The sequence below is a fragment of the Cyanistes caeruleus genome, chromosome 26 (assembly GCF_971803275.1).
Source record: "Cyanistes caeruleus chromosome 26, bCyaCae1.hap1.1, whole genome shotgun sequence".
Lineage (NCBI taxonomy): Eukaryota > Metazoa > Chordata > Aves > Passeriformes > Paridae > Cyanistes > Cyanistes caeruleus.
In genome coordinates this window covers 3869352-3894521 of record NC_141726.1, presented here as the reverse complement: position 1 = coordinate 3894521, position 25170 = coordinate 3869352, and the positions used below count along the sequence as shown (strand labels likewise).

General features: G+C 51.2%; 1 protein-coding gene across 4 annotated transcripts in view; it reads right to left on the bottom strand.

Annotated features, from left to right (window-relative positions):
- The window catches only part of CSMD2 (CUB and Sushi multiple domains 2), a 274223-nt gene that overhangs the window by 67402 nt on the left and 181651 nt on the right, over positions 1 to 25170 (bottom strand). For all 4 annotated transcript variants that reach the window (XM_086863203.1, XM_086863206.1, XM_086863204.1 and 1 more), the window contains 9 exons: positions 22636 to 22824; positions 19290 to 19459; positions 17563 to 17719; positions 16771 to 16962; positions 13674 to 13800; positions 9239 to 9441; positions 7569 to 7760; positions 756 to 894; positions 131 to 318 (listed from right to left, as the gene is read on the bottom strand). In XM_086863203.1, the coding sequence (XP_086719329.1) occupies positions 131 to 318; positions 756 to 894; positions 7569 to 7760; positions 9239 to 9441; positions 13674 to 13800; positions 16771 to 16962; positions 17563 to 17719; positions 19290 to 19459; positions 22636 to 22824 (1557 nt within the window). The remainder of the gene's footprint in view (positions 1 to 130; positions 319 to 755; positions 895 to 7568; positions 7761 to 9238; positions 9442 to 13673; positions 13801 to 16770; positions 16963 to 17562; positions 17720 to 19289; positions 19460 to 22635; positions 22825 to 25170) is intronic.

Here is a 25170-nt window from a genome sequence, read left to right as displayed (position 1 = left end):
TCCTCCTGGAAGGAGTTTTCCACAGAAACCAGATCCACTCCCACTTGTTCCAATGAGGTGGAAAAACCTGGGAATAAGCAGAGGGAAAGCCCCAGGTACCTGCTGGGCCAGGTGTGCCCTCAGCCCCCACCTGTGTACTCGATGACGAAGCCAGCGCTGCTGACGGAGGCGTCGCTCCGGAATGCCAGGAAAAGGCTGTTGCTGCTGCTCTCGATCCTCTCCGGGAGCTGGGAGCCATAAAAACTCCCAATCAGGGGGCTCAGGGAGTCAGGCCCGTCATAGATGTGCAGGAAATCATAGCCAGGCTCCAGGCTGAAGCTGCAAAAGCAAAGGAGGAGAGTCTGGAGTAGAGGATGCATCCCTGGAGAACTCTGGGATGTGGAACCCCAGGGCAGGGATTGACTGCTCCTGCTCCAAAGTTCTGCCAAGCAGAACGTTCCTGAATGTCTAACCCTGCCAGGCAGAGGACATTCCTGCCTCCATCCCACGGGTAAGGAATGCAGGAGTGGGGATGGAGTCAGGAGAGAGAGCCTGAGCCAGAGCTGCTGCAGGGACTCTCAGGCTATAGCAGGCCATGTTCTGTGTTCCAAAGAGGAGCTGCAGCTGGAATATGAGGATCTCCCCCAAAACCAGCCTGGGGACAGATTATCCAGGGGCATGGGACAGGGCTGGATCCTTCCCAGAGTGGAGGACATCCACACCCAGATGATCCCTCCCCTGCCCAAGGCCGTGGCACCAGACCCTTGGGTACTCACATGTTGAACACCAGGGCGATGACATAGTCAGGGGACACCGTCAGCTTCCAGTCACACTCCTTCCCTGGGGGGTAGGGCTCCGGGTACTGCGGGGACAGGATCACCCCAGCCGGGCCCGTCAGGATCCCGCCACAGGGAGCTGCAGGAGAACCAGCCCAGGGTGAGCCTGTGGAGCACAGACACCTCCAAAGCAGCAAGTGGGAAACAAGAATGGAAAAAGAGGGAGATGTGGATAGACAGGGGAGTTTAGGATAGCACAGAATCCTGGGATGTTTTCAGTGGGAAGTGACCCTGAGGCTCACATGTGACACGAGGCTGTGGTGGCTCTGTCATTGCACAGGGGACAAACAGCAAAAACAGAGCTCTGGATGCCACCACAACCTCCCTAAAATCTGTAAGTGAGGAGCCAGAGGGACCGAGAGGGAGATCTTCACTTTTCTGCTGCATTTATGGAACTCCCTGTCAAGGCCTGTTCACTTGTAATGAGGTGGAAACACGTCTGGGCCTAAACGGCTTGGTTGTGTTTACTCCACTTCCCAGCACATTAAATGCCAGGCTGATTGAAAAATCAATTATTACATTTTAAGGCTCCAAGTGCCTGCTCATGTTTCCCACTGTGGCAAAACATGACTGATATTTTTCCTGTCAGTTTTTTTCTGCAGGCTCCTTGTGAGGGCTGATGCTCTCAGATTCCCCAGATCAACCCTCGTACATTTGGGATGGGGTCTGACAGCAGCTGCAGAGTGGGAAATGAGCTGGGATGGGACAAAAATTGATGGGATAAATCTTGGAAGAATTTTCCATGAAGGAGTGAGAACATGAGACTGCCCTGTATGCTTTTATAAAGAAAAATACTAAGAAAAATATCAGGTAAAACCCAGTGAGGCTGGTCTAGAAATGTCATAGTAGGGATTAGAGACCTCTCTCCAAGTCCAAGAATGGATAAATGTTATCCAGCAGGAAATCACAGCACAGATATGGAAAATTTGGCTGAAGGCCTCCTGAAAATACCTTGGAAAAGCCACCAAGCCTCCCATACTTGGGATGGGATGAGAGCAAGGAGAGCACAGCTTGTGGGAAATGAGCTGGGATGGGGCAGAAGTGTTGGGATAAATCTTGGAAGGATTTTCCATGAAGGAATGAGCACATGGGATTGTCCTGTGGGCTTTGGTAAGAAAAGTATCAGGAAAAATCTAGTGGGTCCAGTCTACAAATAGAGATTAGAAAAACCTTTAAAGCAACTTCTACAACCAAGTCCAGACTCAGCCATGGAGAACTTTTATCCCTCTGGGACACACCAGGAAATCTGGAAAATTCGGCTGAAAGTCCCCCAGAAATGCCTTGGAAGAGCCCACCAGCATCTCTTGTGTGCCCATTCACCCCAGTTTTACACCCAAGGGTTCTTTCCCCTCCCAGACTGTAATGTCAGGGGAAAACACAGAAGAAACTGAAATCTAAGGACTCATTTTTGAAAAGCCTGAGGGAAACAAGTGTTCAACACCCTCGGATTCCTTTGAAAATCCCACCCAGAGTCTCCAAGGGATTTGAAGCAGGAGCTGGACCCAGCCAGTGCTGCCTGGGATTAAGAGGGATGCAGATCTCAAATGGCCCAAACCTCCCGGGGTTCTCCCAGCCCAGATTGTTTGGAAGTTGTGCCACAAAGAGGGGAAAATGCATTTGAAATGCTAAATAACCCAGTTCAGCCCTAAATTAAACACTGCATTTTGCCACTTTAGCTCTGACCAGGCTGCCTCTCCCCCAGCTATTAATATTTTACTGATTATTCTTCCAAATCCTTTGTCATTGGATATTAAAACTGTCTGGAAAACGAACTTTAAACACAGTTTGAAGTATTAGAAAATCAGCATGTTTATCACAGCTCTGGATACTTGAAGGATTATTTTCTTTAATATTTCTTAATTTTTTAAGATGTGTGGGGTGAAATTGTAATTACAACAGGGTTCAGACAGGGATCTGTGTCCATGGATTCAGGACAGGGATCTGTGTCCATGGGTTCAGACAGGGATCTGTGTCCATGGGTTCAGGACAGGGATCTGTGTCCATGGATTCAGGACAGGGATCTGTGTCCATGGATTCAGACACAGATCTGTGTCCATGGATTCAGACAGGGATCTGTGTCCATGGGTTCAGACAGGGATCTGTGTCCATGGGTTCAGGACAGGGATCTGTGTCCATGGGTTCAGACACAGATCTGTGTCCATGGATTCAGACAGGGATCTGTGTCCATGGATTCAGACAGGGATGTGTCCATGGGTTCAGGACAGGGATCTGTGTCCATGGATTCAGGACAGGGATCTGTGTCCATGGGTTCAGGACAGGGATCTGTGTCCATGGGTTCAGGACAGGGATCTGTGTCCATGGGTTCAGGACAGGGATCTGTGTCCATGGATTCAGGACAGGGATCTGTGTCCATGGGTTCAGGACAGGGATCTGTGTCCATGGGTTCAGACACAAATCTGTGTCCATGGATTCAGGACAGGGATCTGTGTCCATGGGTTCAGGACAGGGATCTGTGTCCATGGGTTCAGGACAGGGATCTGTGTCCATGGATTCAGGACAGGGATCTGTGTCCATGGGTTCAGGACAGGGATCTGTGTCCATGGATTCAGACAGGGATCTGTGTCCATGGGTTCAGACACAGATCTGTGTCCATTGGTTCAGGACAGGGATCTGTGTCCATGGATTCAGACAGGGATCTGTGTCCATGGATTCAGACAGGGATCTGTGTCCATGGGTTCAGACAGGGATCTGTGTCCATGGATTCAGACAGGGATCTGTGTCCATGGATTCAGGACAGGGATCTGTGTCCATGGATTCAGACAGGGATCTGTGTCCATGGGTTCAGACAGGGATCTGTGTCCATGGATTCAGACACAGATCTGTGTCCATGGATTCAGGACAGGGATCTGTGTCCATGGATTCAGGACAGGGATCTGTGCCCATGGGTTCAGGACAGGGATCTGTGTCCATGGGTTCAGACACAGATCTGTGTCCATGGGTTCAGGACAGGGATCTGTGTCCATGGGTTCAGACACAGATCTGTGTCCATGGATTCAGGACAGGGATCTGTGTCCATGGATTCAGGACAGGGATCTGTGCCCATGGGTTCAGGACAGGGATCTGTGTCCATGGGTTCAGACACAGATCTATGTCCATGGGTTCAGGACAGGGATCTGTGTCTATGGATTCAGGACAGGGATCTGTGTCCATGGATTCAGACAGGGATCTGTGTCCATGGGTTCAGACACAGATCTGTGTCCATTGGTTCAGGACAGGGATCTGTGTCCATGGATTCAGACAGGGATCTGTGTCCATGGATTCAGGACAGGGATCTGTGTCCATGGATTCAGGACAGGGATCTGTATCCATGGGTTCAGACAGGGATCTGTGTCCATGGATTCAGACAGGGATCTGTGTCCATGGATTCAGACAGGGATCTGTGTCCATGAGTTCAGGACAGGGATCTGTGTCCATGGATTCAGACAGGGATCTGTGTCCATGGGTTCAGACACAGATCTGTGTCCATGGATTCAGGACAGGGATCTGTGTCCATGGGTTCAGGACAGGGATCTGTGTCCATGGATTCAGACAGGGATCTGTGTCCATGGGTTCAGACACAGATCTATGTCCATGGGTTCAGGACAGGGATCTGTGTCCATGGGTTCAGACAGGGATCTGTGTCCATGGATTCAGGACAGGGATCTGTGTCCATGGATTCAGACAGGGATCTGTGTCCATGGGTTCAGACACAGATCTATGTCCATGGGTTCAGGACAGGGATCTGTGTCCATGGGTTCAGACAGGGATCTGTGTCCATGGATTCAGGACAGGGATCTGTGTCCATGGATTCAGGACAGGGATCTGTGTCCATGGATTCAGGACAGGGATCTGTGTCCATGGGTTCAGGACAGGGATCTGTGTCCATGGGTTCAGACACAAATCTGTGTCCATGGATTCAGGACAGGGATCTGTGTCCATGGGTTCAGGACAGGGATCTGTGTCCATGGGTTCAGACAGGGATCTGTGTCCATGGATTCAGACAGGGATCTGTGTCCATGGGTTCAGGACAGGGATCTGTGTCCATGGATTCAGGACAGGGATCTGTGTCCATGAGTTCAGGACAGGGATCTGTGTCCATGGGTTCCGGACAGGGATCTGTGTCCATGGATTCAGGACAGAGATCTGTGTCCATGGATTCAGACAGGGATCTGTGTCCATGGGTTCAGGACAGGGATCTGTGTCCATGGGTTCAGACAGGGATCTGTGTCCATGGGTTCAGGACAGGGATCTGTGTCCATGGATTCAGACAGGGATCTGTGTCCATGGGTTCAGACACAGATCTGTGTCCATGGATTCAGACAGGGATCTGTGTCCATGGGTTCAGACACAGATCTGTGTCCATGGATTCAGGACAGGGATCTGTGTCCATGGGTTCAGACAGGGATCTGTGTCCATGGGTTCAGGACAGGGATCTGTGTCCATGGATTCAGACAGGGATCTGTGTCCATGGGTTCAGGACAGGGATCTGTGTCCATGGATTCAGGACAGGGATCTGTGTCCATGGATTCAGGACAGGGATCTGTGTCCATGGGTTCAGGACAGGGATCTGTGTCCATGAGTTCAGGACAGGGATCTGTGTCCATGGATTCAGGACAGGGATCTGTGTCCATGGGTTCAGACAGGGATCTGTGTCCATGGGTTCAGACACAGATTTGTGTCCATGGATTCAGGACAGGGATCTGTGTCCATGGATTCAGACAGGGATCTGTGTCCATGGATTCAGACAGGGATCTGTGTCCATGGATTCAGGACAGGGATCTGTGTCCATGGATTCAGGACAGGGATCTGTGTCCATGGATTCAGGACAGGGATCTGTGTCCATGGATTCAGGACAGGGATCTGTGTCCATGGATTCAGACAGGGATCTGTGTCCATGGATTCAGACAGGGATCTGTGTCCATGGATTCAGGACAGGGATCTGTGTCCATGGATTCAGGACAGGGATCTGTGTCCATGGATTCAGGACAGGGATCTGTGTCCATGGATTCAGGACAGGGATCTGTGTCCATGGATTCAGACAGGGATCTGTGTCCATGGATTCAGGACAGGGATCTGTGTCCATGGGTTCAGGACAGGGATCTGTGTCCATGGATTCAGGACAGGGATCTGTGTCCATGGGTTCAGAAAGGGATCTGTGTCCATGGGTTCAGGACAGGGATCTGTGTCCATGGGTTCAGACAGGGATCTGTGTCCATGGATTCAGGACAGGGATCTGTGTCCATGGATTCAGGACAGGGATCTGTGTCCATGGATTCAGACAGGGATCTGTGTCCATGGGTTCAGGACAGGGATCTGTGTCCATGGATTCAGGACAGGGATCTGTGTCCATGGGTTCAGACACAGATCTGTGTCCATGGATTCAGACAGGGATCTGTGTCCATGGATTCAGGACAGGGATCTGTGTCCATGGATTCAGACAGGGATCTGTGTCCATGAGTTCAGGACAGGGATCTGTGTCCATGGATTCAGACAGGGATCTGTGTCCATGGATTCAGGACAGGGATCTGTGTCCATGGGTTCAGACAGGGATCTGTGTCCATGGGTTTAGACACAGATCTGTGTCCATGGATTCAGACAGGGATCTGTGTCCATGGGTTCAGGACAGGGATCTGTGTCCATGAGTTCAGGACAGGGATCTGTGTCCATGGATTCAGACAGGGATCTGTGTCCATGGATTCAGGACAGGGATCTGTGTCCATGGGTTCAGACAGGGATCTGTGTCCATGGGTTTAGACACAGATCTGTGTCCATGGATTCAGACAGGGATCTGTGTCCATGGGTTTAGACACAGATCTGTGTCCATGGGTTCAGACAGGGATCTGTGTCCATGGGTTCAGACACAGATCTGTGTCCATGGATTCAGACAGGGATCTGTGTCCATGGGTTCAGGACAGGGACCTGTGTCCATGGATTCAGACAGGGATCTGTGTCCATGGATTTAGGACAGGGATCTGTGTCCATGGATTCAGACAGGGATCTGTGTCCATGGGTTCAGACAGAGATCCATGCCTGTGTGCTGTTGGGAAGCATGAGAATTTAACAGAAAAGTTTTACAGATTTTACTGTAAGTAAGTTTTACTTAGCAGAAGGTTCTCTAGAAATGAAAGCAAGCTTTGATATATAAAATGATGTTTTTAGGGCCAGTTGTTGCTGAAACAGCTGAGAGAAGAAAGGTTTAGTCAAGTTGGAAGGTTTAAAACAAAGGTTTAGTCAGTAGAAGGAGGTTTTATGGCCAAAGTCCAACAGGTTAAGTGGTCTTCAAACAAAGCATGTTTGCTACCAAGTAAAAAAAGCATAGGCAGACAGAAAGAAGTTTTTTACAAAAGCAAAAATAATTTCCCACTCCAAAAGAAGTTTCGAAGTTCAACATGTAATTACTAACTCAGATGATTGGTTAGTCACTAACACAGTGTGGTAATTTTGGCAGTTCTGATAGGATAGGTGTAAATGTAAAGATATTGTGTATGATGGTTGTTATGTGATGATAATGCACAGCAAAAGAAAGATATAATTGCATTACAAATGCTATTACAAATATACAAATACACAAATGTATAGCTCTGTAACCAGAACTAAATGGTTTTCAGCACACAGGGCTCTCCTATAGCCAGCAGCTGTGGGCCAACCCATGACCCCCAGCTGCTGTAACTCCAGTCTATGGAATAAACAGCATTATAAAAAACCATCTGAATACCCCACCTCTGTTCCAGTCTGCCCAGGATGGGGCTGTACCTGTGCAGATGGGCGGGTCTGGCTGCCAGAAGAACCTGTTCTCGATCTGCACACAGGTGATCTGGGCCTCCCCTTGCAGGGCGTAGCCGGGGTTGCACTGGAAGGTGATGGAGTCCCCGGCCTCTTTGCTGTCCCCACTGCGGCTCCCGTTCTGGGGGATTCCTGGGTCATTGCAGGAAGTGGCCGTGGAAACTGAAGGGAATTAAAAGCACAAACTGAATATCCATGTTTGTTCTCAGCACCAGCTGTCCTGAGGCTCTGTCCTCAGACACCCAGGCCATGCCTTGTTCCCCATCTCTCCTCCCTCTGCATCCCATAAAGTTCCCCCCCACACAAGAAGTGCCTTTCCCTTTGCTCTGAGTATCTGCCACTCCAGCTGGGAAAGGCTCTGGGGACCAGCAAGTTCAAAAGCAGTACCCAGGGAGCAGCTTTGATGTAGAATTGTGCACATGGCTGTTTACTCCATCAGGCCAGACACCCACTGATCTTCCACAGCGTTTTTGGAGAGTTCTGTGCCAGGCACATGCTGCAAAATCAACTCAGCCACCAGCACATCCCACTTTCCCTGGAGTGGCAGAGAAATTTAGCCTCAAGATCTGTGAAGCATCAAGCCTGACCTTTCAGAAATGTGTTTGTTTCCCTTTCCAGACTTGTTGCTGCCTCTCTTTGAGGTCTGAGATGTCCCCTGAGCTGGGGGACAGGCAAAGCTTTGCTGCTGCCTGAGCTCAAGGTCTGCCAACACCACAAGGATTTACCAGCAGGGAAAATCCTGGAGTAATAGCAGTTTTGTGAGCTTATCCACCTCATTAAAGCTCCCAAGATCCCAAAGTGGACAGGTCTGAGCTCAGGTCTGGCTGCTTAGTCACACCTGCTGAACAAAGGCTTTATGCAGGAGCAGTCAATAAAGCCCAGCTCCAGATCAGGAGCTTATTTCCTGGTAAATTGATGAGAGTCTGTTACACCCAGGCAGTTTAGAGAAAGCTCCTCTTGAAAGAGCCAGAGGAAATCCCTCTCTTTCTGTGCAGCTGCAGATAAGGAAGTTAACAGCCCAGGCTGCTCCTTCCTGGCAGAATGGGACTCAAGTCTGGCAAAAAAAACTTGGGGTGGCACCACTGTGCTGGGTGACACAAAGCTCTGCCTCTGTCTGGGTCATCCCAAAGGTCTGAAACCCAGCAGGAATTCTCCCCAGAATGCTGGCTTGTTCCCCCCAGCTGAGCAAGGCACCCCGGACAGAAAGTTATGGAAAAAAAACCAACTTGGGAACATGTTTCAATGTGTCTAAGTCCAGGAAAAGTCCCATCCCAGGTCCCAGGATGTGCAGCTCATTTTTTACAGGATCACACTAATTGCAGTGTCTGTAGCCCAAGAATGCTGGATTTTAATTTCATAAATATCAGCGTGCTTTGGGTTTTGTGAATTTTTGTCTTCACAGCAACACTGCAAGTAATATTTGTAACAAATTAATTAGTGAATAGATGGAATTAAGCGATAAATAAGTGATTAGTGAATGGTCTAATAGAGTTAATTTTCTTTTTATTTATTATGAAAGTGACTAAGTGTCCACTGCAGCGTCACCTGCTCACCCTGTGGACACACCTGGAATTTCTGGGTTTGCTTGGATTTTTGCTCTGGGTTTGGTGGGGTTTTTGAGGAATCCCTGCACATCCCACCTGAGAACTGGATGGCAAAGCCCTGCTTGCTGGTGAAGAAGTCGGTGTTGAACTGCAGGATGACGGAGTTGAAGGTGCTGTGGATGTCCCCGGGCAGCCCCGAGCCGCTCATCTCCTTCAGCAGGATCCCGTTCTCCACCGGCCCGTCCCAGATCCGCAGCACGTCGTGGAACTCCTCCGTGTGGAAAACCATGAAATGAAGCCTGTGGGGCAAAAAACACCCGGAATTCAGACCTGGAATGCGGTTTGTGCCAAACTCAGGCAGCCAGCTCTGAGGCTGGATTGCAGCACCTCCAGGATTTGGATGTATTTTAGGAAGGTCTGGATGTTGCAGAATGGAACACAGAGGAACTTCAGCAGAGAACAGAGAGTGAGGCAGCAGTAGAGAGTGCTCCAAAATCCACACCAGGAAGGGAAAACAGGAGTTAAGGAGGTGACAATGAACTGACACTGAGGGGTTTATTTTGATGCTCTGAAGGCAGATTTCATTCCCTTCCTCTGGATTTCAGAGTCAGGTCTGTCCTGGAGAGAGGGCTCAAAGCCTTCAGCCAAGGCACTTGCACAGGGAATTCCTCAGGGAAAGCCTCAGGAGGCCTCATGGTGAGGGAATTCCCATTGGATCTGGGCCAGAGATGGACCCAAGGGAATGGGAGAGGCAGGAGGTCCCTCTGTGCCAGGTGAGGGCTGGTGGCACTCCAGGACAGGACAAACGTGGTCCCAACACATCCCTGGTGGGATCTCACCCTGCTCCCCAGGCCCAGCTCTAACGGGGGAGGATGAGGAGCAGATGGATCCAGGCTTTTCCAAGAGCTTCGGGATCTTCCCAAGTCAGAAGAACCATCCAAGAACAGGATCCTGCCCAGGTTATGGTGACACTTGGGGGAGTCACCAGCTGAAGGCTGCAGTTCAGAGTCATGGAATGTCCTGAGCAGGAATGGACCCACAGGGATCATCAAATCCAATTCCAGGCCCTGCAGACATCCCCAAATCCCACCCTGTCCTTGAGGGTCTTTTCAAACCCTTCTGGAGCTCTTGGGAATGTGCCCATCCCCTGGTGATGGAGCAGGAGCTGATCCCCTCCTGCACTCCAATCTCACCTGGAGAGGAGGGATTTCCTGTCCCTGTTTGTCACTGTTTTCCCTCTGGCACAACAAAACCAGGCCAACCCTGGGCGACTCAACCCCAGTGTGAAACGGGGACAAAAACCTAGAAACAGCAAAAACCCATAAAAAACAAACCCATCAGGTGCTGTGCTGCAATCCCTGCCAGCCCACGGAGGCAAACAGGGAGCCTTTCACTTGGCTGCTTTCCCATTTATCTGGGGCAAACATAAATAAATCGGGGAGCACCATAAAGAAAAGGGGGAGGAAAAAAAGTCCCCACTGCAAAATCCTCAGCAAAAAAATGATGCCCACAGAAGCTGGGAGAAACCAAAAGAGCTGAATCATAAATCTCCTGAGCAGAGACCTTGAGCAAAGAGAAATAAAGCCAGGCTTGGGGAAAATCAGGATGGATGATGCAGAGCTGTTCTCCACGGCTGCCTCAGTGTGATTACATTTGTTCCCAGCCTTTACTGGGCCCAGTGAGCCAGAAATGCTGGAAAAGACTCATCCCTGGAGACCTTGGGATCAAGGAGAGGTTGCCAGAGGTTGAGCTGGGGTGGGGAGACACCCTGGAACTGCCACCAGCAGCTCCAGGGCTGCCTAAACCACCCCGATTTCTTTGAGGAAAAACAACTTCAGGCTGTGCCAGGGGGAGAAAACCTTGATCCAGGAGATCCATGGGACAAGCTGTGCCTGGAATCTGCTGGGATATCAGATCTGGTGTTCTCTGGAGCAAACCCATCTATTCCACAGGAACATCTCAGCTTTTCCCCCAGCCTGATGCTGGAGACCAGGCAGAGCCCCTGCTTCAGCAGACAATGGAGGGGAAAGGAGTTCTATTCCTGAGGGGAAAGGAGTTTTATTTCTGCACTCTGACAATCCCAATTTCCCAATTACAGGCATGGAAACGTAGAGGGGGGAAAAAAGAAAAAAAAGAAAAAAAAAATAAAATTAGAAACTGGGGAGATTATATTTATATAAATCTAAATGTGAGAGAGGGGAAGCTCTGCCAGCTTAGCAAGGAGCAGAGAGGAGAGCCCAGCTCTGCCCTGGGAGTGTTAACAACCCTTGAGGAGATCTTCCCAAAGCTCCCCACAACCCCCAGGACCATCCTGAGGTGTTTTATGCTGACATTCCCTATCCAAGCTCTGGCCATTCCAGCTTGGCTCTGCTGTGCAAGGCTGGGAGCACCCCTGGCACAGAGGTGCCACCAAAGCCACCACCTCCCACCCCAGCAGCAGTTCAGAGGCTGCCCACTGCCTCCCTCTGCCCCAGAGAGGCTTCCCCAGCTTGAAAGCTGTCCCTGGAAAGTGGAATATTCCAAAATGCTGGAAGTGGTCACATTCCCAAGGCTGTCAGAGCTCCAGGAGCATTTGGGAAGCACAGGGTGGGGTTTTGGGGTGTCTGGGCAGGGCCAGGAGCTGCACTGGATCATCCCTGGGGGTCTCTTCCAGCTCTGGGAATTTTCTCCCTCCTCTTTTTAGATGAAACTCTGGAAAGTGGAACCTGTGAATAGCCATGAAAGGGGGATGAATTAACAACCTCAGTGGATTTTTACAACACTGGGATCAGGGATGGACCACAACCCACTTCTGCACATGTCTCTGTGTTCCATGCTCCCAACTGGGCAAGGAATTTCCATCCATTTTCCAGCATCTTTTCCATTTTTCTCCTTCTTCCTCCTCTCCTCCAGTCCAAGCAAGGCACTCCATGCTCCAAATTAATCCCCTCTGCAGGAGCAGCCCTTTCCCTTTCATGGCTCTAAAGTGCAGACTCATTTTTCTCCCTGCCTCGCCCCCCCTGCCCTTCCCCTCGTGCTGTGCAGATACAGCTTCATTCCAAAAGCTCTGGTGATTAATTTTCATGTAAGTTATAAATGAGAGCTTTATACAATTGTATCATGCGTGAAGAGGATTATTTTTCCAATGGATTACCATAAAAATGAAGTTGCTGGGAATGTGCTCTCTCAACTCCCCTGAGATCATCTGTGCTGCTGGAGCTGGGAAATGAAGGGGCAGGGAAAGGGAGCTCTGATCTCTGGCAAAGGCAGGGTCACCAGGTGTGTGTGGCTCTGATACCTCCTGGAACCTTTCCCTTTCACACCCAGCCTTTTCCAAGCCTTTGGTGGATCCAAATCTCTGCTCATGTGGGTGCTTTTAGGGATTACAGGAGCAAAGTTGCTGCAGCAGCCTTTGGATGGGGGAAAAGGGGGCCTCTCTGTCCTATAAAAACCTTTTCCAGGAGAATAAAAATAGAGGAGATTTCACATGGAAGTTGCCTGTGCAGGGATTCAGCTTCCTTGGCCGTGCTTTTTCTCCTCTGTTCACACCCAAACCCATCCATTATTGAGCCATTCCAAAGGGCAGCACTAATGGAGGGAATTTCTGCATTAAATAAAAATGAAAACACCAGACCAAACCTGTCTCCAGCAGAAATCCACGGGCTAAAAGCAGCAGGGAGTTCACCGTGAGGGACAGGCTCTGCTGGAGAGGTGATGGGTGCTGAGGCAGCAGGGAGAGAAAATGGGATTGAGAGGGAAGGAATTCAAGATGGAACAGAAAAAGGCTTGGGATGAGCCAGGAATGGCTGACAAGCACTGGGAACTCTGATGGGAGATGCTGGAAGAGGATTATTATTATTATTATTATTATTATTATTATTATTATTATTATTATTATTATACTTTTAAGGTGAGTTTCTCCCCCTCAAATCCCACCACTCAGTCAAAGCTTGGCTTGCCCAAATATTCCAGTTTTCTGTGGGTTTTGGCTGGCCAGGGATCTGTGTGAACAGCCAGGGCAGCCCTGGAGGGCTTGGCAGGGCTGGGCACAGTGGGGGTGGTGGGGCAGAAGTGAAGGATCAGGGAGCAGGAGGTGTCTGGATCCTGGGACATTCCCTGTGATCTCCTACAACACCCTCATTCCAGAATTGCAGCACTTGGGCACACAGCACTTTGGGGAAATGCCTCATTAATCTGATGGGAAAAAGGTTTGATTTTGGATGCATCCATTAAGGGATGGAGAGGGATGGACATCTGAGATGTTTGAGCACAGGAACACCACGGGCAGGACCAGGTCTGGTGTCCCCATGCAGGGCTGTGGCACACAGGGGACACACAGGGCTGAAAACAGAGTGGCAGTGATGCCACTGGGGGCTCTGGGAAATGTTCCTGCCCAGAAATCCTTAATCCCAGCCTGAACCATTCCCTGATTCTGGAACCAAACCAGAGACTTTTCCCTGCTGGTCCCTCCTTGTTTTATTTAATTATTGCCCTGGACAAATCAGCTCCATGTGGGAAAGAAGCCAAAGCACAGGACCCTGGCCCAGCTCACCCAATGGTACATCCAGGCTCTGCCTCAATGATCCAGATGCAGTTGAGGTTGTGGTCATAGGGAGTTGGATATCCTGGAGAAAGGATCCGTCCCGAGGCCTCTCCTCTGATTGTCCCTCCACACTCAGCTGGAACAAAAATATTTATGGCGTTAGGGAGAAGATTCGTGGCTTTCTGTGGCTCTTGCTTGGCAACAACCTCACCCTGCAACAGAGGTTATTTCTAGCTTTTCTCAGGGATGCCAAAAGTTTACAAAGATGAAGAGAATTGTTGAATTCAGCTGAGTTTTCAGAATTATTCTGCATTTCTGTGCTTGTTCTGAGCACCTGGCAAAGCTTCCCTCCACCTTCCTGAACCCCCAGGGAGGACAGGCAGGACCTGCCAGGATGCTGCTTCCCTGCTCCACACCTGGGGGTGATGGAGCTCTGCTCCTCTGCTTGGATTCCTCGGGAAATGAAGGATAAGAAGCCAAAGAACTTGTAAATGTCACTGTAAATGAACTGCAAAGAACGTGAGGATTTGGAATAATTTCCATAACATATCCATTCAAATTCTGTAATTTTCACTTCTTTGAGTTTTCTTTCATTTCTTTTTAATTTCCACACGCTCAGACAAGGCCTGATATCCAACACACGCAGAGCAAACAGAGTGAAGGTTAAGAAAATGCACAGATGACAGAAATTTATCTTTTCACATCAATAAATGAGGCTAAAATTCCAGCCAAGGAATGGTCCTGCCTCCTGGGAGAGAGAACAGCGAGTGCCAGGGGCTGAGCACATCCCTGGGCGTGGAGATGTCACAGAGGACTCAGTGTCCAACTTCTCTGGAAGTTGCTGCTGGGCACAGCATGACAGGAATCAGGGATCAGCCCCATTCATTTAACACACAAAACCCCAAATCAGAATTTTCCAAGCAGGAAGAGCTGCAGGTGAGAGGGAATTTGGAACTCAGTGTTGGATATTAAGTGTCCTTCCTTTTGTTCTGCCTCACCTATGGAATTTTCACCTATGGTGGCAGGGAAAATCTGACTGCTGGTACTTGTTGGGTGCTTTTGAAACACAAAGAGTTCGGCTGGGCCCAGGGGGAAGGGGGACAGGAAAAAGAGATGGTGGACAATGGGCTGGCTGCTTTCTGCAGCTTCAGAGCAGAACTCTTGCTGGGAGCTGTTGCAGTGGGGAGAAGGGAATTTCACCATCACCCAGACGGAGCTGCTGCTTCTTCTCCTTCTTCCCTCTTTGTTGGTGGCCTCACACCCCCTGTCCTGCCGGGACGTGTGGCAGTGCCAGGCACCGCCGTGGAGCTGCTGATACACCTCCGACACGGGCCCGGGATCTCAGCTCATCCCTGCTGATCCACCTCAGCCACCGGCCCAGGATCTCAGCTCATCCCTGCTGTTCCACCTCATCCACTGCCCCAGGATCTCAGCTCATCCCTGCTGTTCCACCTCATCCACTGTCCCGGGATCTCAGCTCATCCCTGCTGTTCCACCTCAGCTCATCCCTACTGTTCCACCTCAGCCACCAGCCCAGAATCTCAGCTCATCCCTGCTGTTCCACCTCAGCCACCGGCCCGGGATCTCAGCTCATCCCTGCTGATCCACAGGCCCAGGATCTCAGCTCATCCCTGCTGTTCCTCAGAGCCCCACAGGAGCACCGGGACTGCCCGCCCCGGGGGGTTTGTGAAACAAAGCCTCTCCTCCATCCCTTCCCATCTCAGCCAAGAAAGCTGTCACCAGGCCCCTGGTTCTGTTTTGTTGACTGATAAAGAACTGTTATTCCTGTCCCCAAATCTCTGCCTGAGAGCCCCTTGATTTCAAAATTATAGTAATTCAGAGGGAGAGGGTCTACATGTTTGTTCCAAGGGGGGCTCCTGCCCTCCCGAGCAAACACCTGTATTCCAAATCAAAGGGAATTGGAATGTCTGGGGATGGGATCAGATGTCAGGCAGCTCTCAAATAACCCTGGCTCTGAGCTGTCACATGCCAGGACACACACTGATGTCACTATCAGCAGGTGCCACTCACTTCAACACGTCCAGAGTGAAAGGACAAGGGCTGGAAAAGCACAAGGAAGCACAAAACCTTTGTGAAACGCGTGTTTAGGGCAAAGCATTTCATGGTGAAGCTGCTTCAGGTGCTCTCCCTCTCACACAGGATCTTCACCACATTAATTAGTGCAGATGGGCAATTAATAGCGGAGTTAATGTCAACGGATCAGCAAAGCAGGGAAAGGGTGGTCAGGGTGGGGAATCCACAAGGAAATCACTTCCTGGAGGTTTTGGAGGAGCAGGAGGTTCCCTCCATCTCAAGATGCCTCACAGAGGATCCTCACCACACTCACCACAAGTTAATTAGTGCAGATACAATTAATATGAGAGTTAGTGTGACATGGATGAGCAAAGCAGGGACAAAATGTGGTGAGGGTGTGGGATCCAAGGAAATCACTTTCTGGAAGTCCTGGTGGAGGAGGAGGTGTCTCCATCTCAAGGGGCCTTACCACACACAACTTAATTAGTGCAGATGCAATTAACAGCAGAGTTAATGTCAGTGGATCAACAAAGAGCATGGAATCCACAAGGAAATAATTTCCTGGAGGTTTTGGAGGAGCACGAGGTGTCTCCATCTTGAGATGCCTCACAGAGGATCCTCACCACAACTTAATTAGTGCAGATGGGGGTAATTAGTAGCAGAATTAATGTCAATGGATCAGCCAAGCAGGGACAAAAATTGGTCAGGCTGGGGTATCCAAGGATATCCCAGCCTGGAGAGTGTTGGAGCAGGAGGTGTCTCCATCCTGAGGACCCCCACCACACTCACCACAACTTCATTAGTGCAGATGCAACCAAGAGCAGAGCTAATGTCAGTGGATGAGCAAAGCAGGGACCAAGGGTGTGGGATGCAAGGAAATCTCTCCCAGGAGGAGGAGGAGGAGGAGGAGGAGGAGGAGGAGGAGGAGGAGGAGGAGGAGGAGGAGGAGGAGGAGGAGGAGGAGGAGGAGGAGGAGGAGGAGGAGGAGGAGGAGGTGGTGGAGGAGGTGGTGGAGGAGGTGGTGGTGGAGGAGGAGGAGGTGGTGGAGGAGGAGGAGGAGGAGGTGTCTCACCCACACAGGTCGGCAGGGGCTGGTCCCAGGCTCTCCTCTCCCCGGTCAGGCACACCAGCACCCTGGTGCCTCTCAGGGTGTAGCCAGGGTCACAGCTGAAGGACACCGAGCTGCCAGCAAAGTGTCCCTCGTCATGCACCTTGTACCCAAACTGGGGGATGCCGGGGTCCTCACACTTGATGAGCTCAAAACCTGCAGCAGGGAGGAAGGGCAGCTGTTGGCACCGGGAATGTCACAGTCAGGAGGGTTGCACACAATGCCATGGTGGGTTTTTCTTCTGAAAATCACTTGTTTGGAACCAAAAGGGGCATATTGGGAAATTAGTGAAGTTTTAATTAATGTTGGAGCTGTGATCTGAATTTCTGGATTGTGACAGGCTCAGCAGGAAAGGTTTGATTGTATCCCAGGGAACAGGGACAGGAGGAGAGGGAAAGGCCTTAAGCTGTGCCAGGGGAGGGTCAGGTTGGATATCAGCAGGAATTTCTGTATGGAAAGGGTGTTCAGGCCTCAGAGCTGCCCAGGGAGGTTTGGGGTGCCCATCCCTGGAGGTGTCCAAGGACTGCCTGCATGTGGCACTCGGTGACAAGCTGGGGATCAGGCACAGCTTGGACTTGATGGGATAGGAGGCTTTTCCACCCTCAGTAATCCTGGGATTCTGTGTTCTCTCACACTCCAGCTCCACTTTGGGTACAAGATCACCACAGAAAGGACCCTTTGCTCACACACAACACAAAAACACAAAAATCCACCTTGAGCAGTGGGATTGCCAGCACACATGGGATTGCCACTCACTGGAGAACTGCAGCTCGAAGCCCTTGCTGGTGTTGGCGGTGTCAGTGATGAATTCCAGCCACATGGAGCTGGAGGTGCTGTTGATGCTGGTGCCCAGCAGCTCCGAGCGGCTGAAGGTGCCCAGCAGCCGGGCAGAGCTGTTGGTGCCATCGTAGACCTGGGGGGAATGAGAAATCCAGCCTGGAAAAGCCATTCCTGTGCAATTCCAGGGAACAAACCATTCACTGCCCAGAGAGGCTGTGGCTGCCCCTGGATGCCTGCAAGTATCCAAAGGCAGGCTGGATGGGGCTTGGAGCAGCCTGGGACAGTGGGAGGAGTCCCTGCCCATGGCACAGGGTGGCACTGGATGATCCTTAAGGTCCCTTCCCACTCAAACCATTCCAGGATTTCTCTGCAGTTTCACTGAGCTCTAGAACAGAGAAATGCTGCGAAATTTATTCCAAAATGAGAATGAGGAGAAAGAATGTGCTGAGGTCCCTTCAGACACCTCACAACCCCTCATCCCATTCCCACATTGCTCTGCTCACAGCAACACCCTGGGCTGTCCTCTGGCTTTTTTTGGTGGAGCAGCTTCCTGGGAAGAGCCAGCAGATCCTGATAAATGCCCTGATTTGGGGTCACCCACACTCAGATCAAGGAATTTGCTCCTGGCATGGAGCTCCCAGGTACTGGAGGGAGAATGGAAGGAAACAACCAGCCCCACTCAGAATTCCAGCATCAGGCTGGAAAAGCAACTCCAGCCCTTCAGGATTTGTGCCACAGGTGATCAGTGCAAACAGGGACAAATCCTTCAGGCAATGTGAGTTGGCATCCAGGATCTCAACTAAAAGTCTGACTTGATGAACTCCACAGTGTTGCCCACCTGAGGAGCAGGATTTATACCCTGGAGGATCTGCACCCTCCTCCTCCTCCTCACTCCTGACTTACTCCACACACAGGGAATCTCCTCAACTCTCTTTCCCAAGAAGCAGCTACTGGAAAAAAAAAAACATTTTTTCCCCCCTACACTGACTCAGAGATGAGTCTTGAATTCACTCTCATTTAAGAAAAAACACAAATGGGATCTTTTTCTTCTTTTTGTGAGAACCAAGAGCAGCTCCTCACTAGGAGATTGATAGGAACCTTCCTCAGATGAGCAGTTGATGACAAACCTGCTGAGAGAACATAATTCCTCTGACAAGGAGCACATTCCTTGCATTAACAGGAAATCTTTCTCTCTTTCCAGTCACTTGTGAGCTGGAAACCTGGATTACACCTCTCTTGGAGTGTGGCACTTCAGTGAGGACGGAGGCAGTCCTGGCAAGATGGCTCAGCACGTCCTTGTAATATTAATGTCTCCTTCAAAACCATTCCTTTGCTTAATAAAAAACTCAGCCTGAATTTGTCTCCTCCTCCACAGAATCCTGGAGCTAGAATAATCTGAGAAGAGTCTGGAGTTCTGCATTTCAATCAGCCCCTTTTTGGGACAAACCATTCTTGATTCTTCAAAGCATTAAAATAATGCTCAAACGCTCCCACTTGTGATGGATGAGAGTGCAACTCCACAGGTGAGAGCTGAAGTTTAGCTGGTCTGGGGGAAATTTGTTCTTCCAAACTGCCATAGCAATCACTCCATGGCACTGGAGCATTCCTGGGATGACACAGCTTTTTCCAGAGGTCACTCCCATTAAAATTTTAGATCACTTAGTTGCTCTCATGAGCAGCTCCACTACCTGAGGCAGAATTACCTTGAGGACATCTCCTGCCTCCAGCTCGAAGGTCCTGGCTTTCAGCTGGATGCCTTTCCCTGGCTGGCTCTGGATGGAGTAGATGCACTCGTGGTTGTTGTTGTAGTTCAGGGGGTAGTTGGGGGACAGCAGCACACCCTGGGTTCCCGTCACGGACGAGCCACACTCAGCTGCAGCAAGACACAAACGCGTATTTCAGTGACCCCACACGCGTTCTGGCCGTACCACACATGCAGGTGACTCCTCTGAAGGCCACAGCTGCTCCTGCAGCAGCAAGGAAAGAGGCTTCTCCCTGTTGTTATCCACTGCAACCTGCAGACTGCCCCCTTTTCCATCACATTTTCCTAGCCAGGCTTCTCTCCTCCTTCAGTGTAAATGTAAATCTGGGGGGAATCTTTGGGAACCTGGGGGAATCTCTGCTGATTCCATGTGGATCTACCCAGGATCTGCTTCCTCCTCTACTCTGAGCGTTTGACTTCCAGCCAAACCTGAAGTCAGAAGATTCTGTGGGCCTCAGAACTTGGCAGAAGGATCCTGGGTAGAGGAGGAAGAGAGTGGCAGCTCTGGAGGCTCAGCCCATCCTGGGTGTGAGGAGCTCACAACTTGGATCTGGCAAACACCAACTCCATTCCCAGCTCCGAGGGCACAGTGTCCCGCTCACGGGGACACGTCACAGTGAGCAGACAGACTGACGTGGGTGGATCTTCCCTCCAAAAGGCAGGAACAGAAATCCCAGTGCATCCCAGGGATGTCCCCCATGGATAACACCAGCCCCAAGAGCCTGATCCCAGCAAGGATCCCAGTGCAGCTGGTTTGTCACACACATCCACAGCCCCTCAGCACATGGGAAGCTGGGGGAAAACGAAATCTGGGGGAATTTGGGGGATCTGTGGGGAATTTGTGGTGATTCTGTGAGAATTTGGGGGGAATTTGGGGTGATCTGTGGGGAGTCTGTATGAATGTAAATCTGTGTGAATCTCTGTGAAATCTATGTGGATCTGTGGGAAATCTGTGGGAAATCTGTAGGAAATCTGTATAAATCAGCAGAAATCTGTGTGAATCCATATGAATTTGTGTGGATCTGCCTCTGAACAACCCCATGCTGAGGATTTTCTGTTCCTCCTGCCGAGCTCCCACACGAGTGAGCCGTGAGTCACTGTTTTCCCAGCCTGTTTACCCTGGAAGATTTTCTGCTGTCAAACACTGGCTGCCTGCTCCTCTGGTACAGGCAGGGCTGGGGACAGTCATTCCAAAGTCCCCCCAGAGCAATTTTTGGGATCAACCTCGTGTCCCTGAGCCCCCACAGCTCCTGGAGCCAAGGGAACCATCCCAGGGTAGCTCCTGGCTCTGCTGCCACTCCAGGGAAGGGTTTTGAGGAAGGAGGCAGCAGCAGATGCACCCAGAGGAGGCACCTTGGAGGTGACTTTGTCCTCTGTGCTTGCCATGGATGAAAAGCAGGATTTTGGCACAGAATCCCCAGGGATGATGCTAGGGACGTCTCATGGAGCTGTCCTGGCCAGAGGGATTGGACAAAGGAACAAAACCCTCTTTCAGCTCTCCCCAGACCATCTCTAGGACAGGAGCTGAATACAGAGTGTCTGGAAAAGCAATTAAATCTCCTGTGATCTTTCTGAGTCAGTCTCCCATTTCCATCCCTATCCAGGCAGATCTGAGCAGGCGCTGGGGACACTGTGACAGAGCTGTCACCCTGCCACAGAGCTCTGGGCCATCAGCCCCGAGTTTGCCCTGTTATGATAAACCCAAGCTGTTAATTCCAAGCCAGGGAAGAGCAGCCAGAGTGTCACTTAGTGCTGCTGTCTCAGGCTTGTGTTTAAAGCTCTGTAAATGATATTTTTTTTAATTCTCATTCCCCTGATGAGCTTTATCTGCAGCCTGATTGTTATTCCTGCCCTGAAGAGGCTGCCTGTCCCAGCAGGATGAGGCCTCGGAGCTCAGCAGCACTGGGAAATTCAGCAGCACAGGCCAGGAGCAGGCAGCAGCTGGCTCTGGTGGGGAGCTTTGCCCTGCAATGGCCCTCAAAGTCACCCAGAGCTCAGGACAATCTCCTGAGCAGGTCAGGCCACCAGGTGAGAGCCCTGCCCTGCTTGATCTGAAGGAATCCCTCAGGTTCTGGGTGAGCAGAGCTGGGAACTCTTGTTGAAATTATACACCAGAAAAAACATATGGCATGTTTTTCCCAGGGCTTGGATCATCCTTCCTCCCAAACTTGTGCCCCTGTTGTGTCACACTCCCCATCCCTGCCAGGTGAGAGTTCTGCACCCCAGCAGCACCAGGAACAGCAGCCAGGAGCCAGCTCCATGCTGCAGATCAATCCTTCCCCTCCTCTACCCTTGGATTTACGGATTTATCAGTGCAAACAATGGCTGGAGGAGCTAAAAAGGGACCTGCAGTGGTCAGGAGGGACAGGTGTAAGAAACATGTGGAGAACAAGGGAGAGAGAGGTCAAAGCCAGGGGGTTTCCCAGACACATCCTTTTATTTTTTATTTTTTATTTGCCTGCATATGGAGATTACAGCACTCTGTAATTCCAAGGGGGAATACCCCAGACCCGGCTGGTTGGCAGGAACTGCCCGAAAAGGGAGGAGCAGCTCTGGAATCACTGGCTTGGGGCAGGACACACGGGGCTGTGTCACCTCCTGGGGATGTGTCACCCCCCTGTGCCCAGCTGGGGAGGGCACTGAGCCCTCCTGCAGGGCTGGAAGCTCCTTCCAGCTGCTTCTCCCCCATCCCTGCTCCAGATCGCCCCAAGATCCCATCCTGAGGGATGTCACCCATCCACCCCAGGGATGTCACCCATTCACCCCAGGGAATGTCACCCATCCACCCAAGGGGATGTCACCCATCCACCCCAGGGAATGTCACCCATCCACCCCAGGGAATGTCACCCATCCACCCAAGGGGATGTCACCCATCCACCCCAGGGATGTCACCCATGCCAAGGGATGTCACCCATCCACCCCAGGGAATGTCACCCATCCACCCTAGGGAATGTCATCCATTCACCCCAGGGGATGTCACCCATCCACCTCATCAATATCACCCATCCACCCCAGGGAATGTCACCCATGCCAAGGGATGTCACCCATCCACCCCAGGGATGTCACCCATCCACCCCAGGGATGTCACCCATGCCAAGGGATGTCACCCATCCACCCCAGGGATGTCACCCATGCCAAGGGATGTCACCCATCCACCCCAGGGATGTCACCCATGCCAAGGGATGTCACCCATCCACCCCAGGGATGTCACCCATCCATCCCTGCCCACCTCAAGAGTGCAGCACAGCGGGACCAGCCAAGCAAAATGAAAGCACATGACCACCTACCAACACACCTTGGCAGAGGCGAACTCCACACACGCCGTCTCCCGCCCAGGCAGGTGATCCGGGATGCTCCCTCCAGCCGGTACCCCGGGAAGCAGGAGAAGGTCAGCACGTCCCCCACTCCGAACTGCAGCCCTTTCCTGATGCTGTAGGCCGGCACTTCTGGCTCGTCACACGGCTCCAAGTCATACTCTGGAGGGGATAAATGGATTTCATGGGATGGCAGGGGGCACTTTTGAGTCCATCCTCCCCAGAGAGGACACAAGGAACCAAGGGAGCTCTGAGCTTTGATCCAGCTGCACTGAATCCATGAGGATTCTAAGCCATGAAAACCCAGCTGGACTTCACCCCCTAAGTGAATCTATGAGGATTCTAAGCCATGAAAACCCACCTGGGATTTCACTCCCATCCTAAAACTCAGGGGTTCTTTCCTCTCTAGAGAGGGCATGAGGAACCAAGGGAGCTTTGTGCTTTGATCCAGCTGCAGTGAATCCATGAGGATGGAATCTGGTTTGAGCCATGAAAACCCACCTGGATTTCACTCTTATCCTAAAACTCAGGGGCTCTGTCCTCTCCAGAGAGGACATGAGGAACCAAGGGAGCTCTGAGCTTTGACCTGGGTGCAATGAATCCATGAGGATGGAATCTGGTTTGAGCCATGAAAACCCACCTGGATTTCACCCCCCAGGTGAATCCATGAGGATTCTAGGCCATGAAAACCCACCTGGATTTCACCCCCCAGGTGAATCCATGAGGATTCTAAGCCATGAAAACCCACCTGGATTTCACCCTCCCTCCCAGCAGCTGGATCCCAACCCAACCCCCTCCTAAGGCAACAGGTCCTAATTCCTGTCACAGTGACATCAGTGGGGATGGGGATTTGTCACTGTCCTTCTGCTGCAGCCCAGTGAGGATGGATTGATCCAGATGGGATTTCTGTTGCCTCTCCATTTCTAATCCTGGAAATGGATGATCCTGCTCAGGGAATGCAGGACACTGAAACTGCTGCTCCAAGAAAGGTCACGTAGGATTTTGGCCAACAGCCAAAGTCATGTCTCTGACCCTAACCCAGCTTGAAGGAAAACTCTTCTGAGGAAGAGTTTTTGGAAAAATCTCCAAGTCCAAAGCCTGTACATTAACATATATATATGTAAAGGAAGCTAAAAATAGAACTGACTCCTGGTTTTACTTTCCAAGATAGGAAAGAAGCCTTGAAATACACTGAAAATGAGAGTTATAATTAGAGGCGAGCTTTTGAAAGGCAAAAAGCCATTTTCCCCTCATCAAAATGGGAGTTAATTGGAAATTTTCTGACTGGTTTCCACATGCAAATCCCTGACTTCAGAGGCCAGGAACAAAGGCACTGGGAACCAGGTTTCAGCTGCATCTATGGCAACAGCTCTGCCCATCAGAGATGGTGCCAGACCAAGCTCCACAGGAAAAATGGGAATTTTTCTCCTTCCCTGGGTGCTGAACTGGCAGCTCAGGACTGGAAAGGACACAGGGACAGAGGCAAGCACAGCAGCAGTGAAATAAAGCTCCTGTCCTTCACTGATTGTTGTAGGGAATGGCTTCTGGGGCACTCAGGCAGCAAAGACTGACATTCCCTGGAATGGGAGCACTCCGGAGTCATTTGGAGGACTCCAGCCCAGAGGACACAGTCCAACACCTCCTGCCCTTCAGCCAGAGGCTACCCCAGTGCCATCAGCTGCCCTGTACTGCCACATGTCCCTTTTTTGGGTCCCTCTCCAAGTCCCCATGCTCCTTCTGACAACTGCTGAAAATCTGGATTTCCTTTGAAAAATCTGCATTTTGGATCACCACACCCACTCAAAGCCACCATCACCACGATGGTTCAGCGAGCACAGCTCAGCATGGGACTGCTAGAACTTCTCTTGGGAGGAATTATTTCCCTCAGCCTCCTCCTGACTCCTGGAGTCAGGGAAATCTGGATCCCTCAGAGCTCTGCTGGGTGCAGCAGGACAGGGCTCCCATCTGAGCAACTGAGCCAGCCCAGCCAGGGAAAATGCATTTTCCAGTTCCCTGGAAGCGCCAGTGGGATCATGGAAATGCAGTCTGGGATATGCCAGGTGTGTGTCAAAATCATGGAATGGTTTGGGTGGGAAGGGACACTAAGAATCATCCAGTGCCACCCCCTGCCATGGCAGGGACAACTTCCGCTGTCCCAGGCTGCTCCAAGCCCTGACCAGCCTGGCCTTGGGCACTTCCAGGGATCCAGGGGCAGCCACAGCTGCTCTGGGAAATCCATTCCAGTCCCTCACCCTCACAGGGAGGAGTTTCTTCCCAATATCCCACCCAGATCTCTCCTCTTTCCCAGTTGAAAGCCATTCCCTGTGTCCTGTCCCTCCACCCCCTGTCCCCAGTCCCTCTCCAGCTCTCCTGGAGCCCCTTTAGGCCCTGGAAGGGGCTCTGAGCTCTCCCTGGAGCTTCTCCTCTCCAAGCTGGACACTCCTGGCTGTCCCAGCCTGGCTCCATGGCAGAGGCACATCCAGGACAGGCTGCAGGCACAGGATGGTG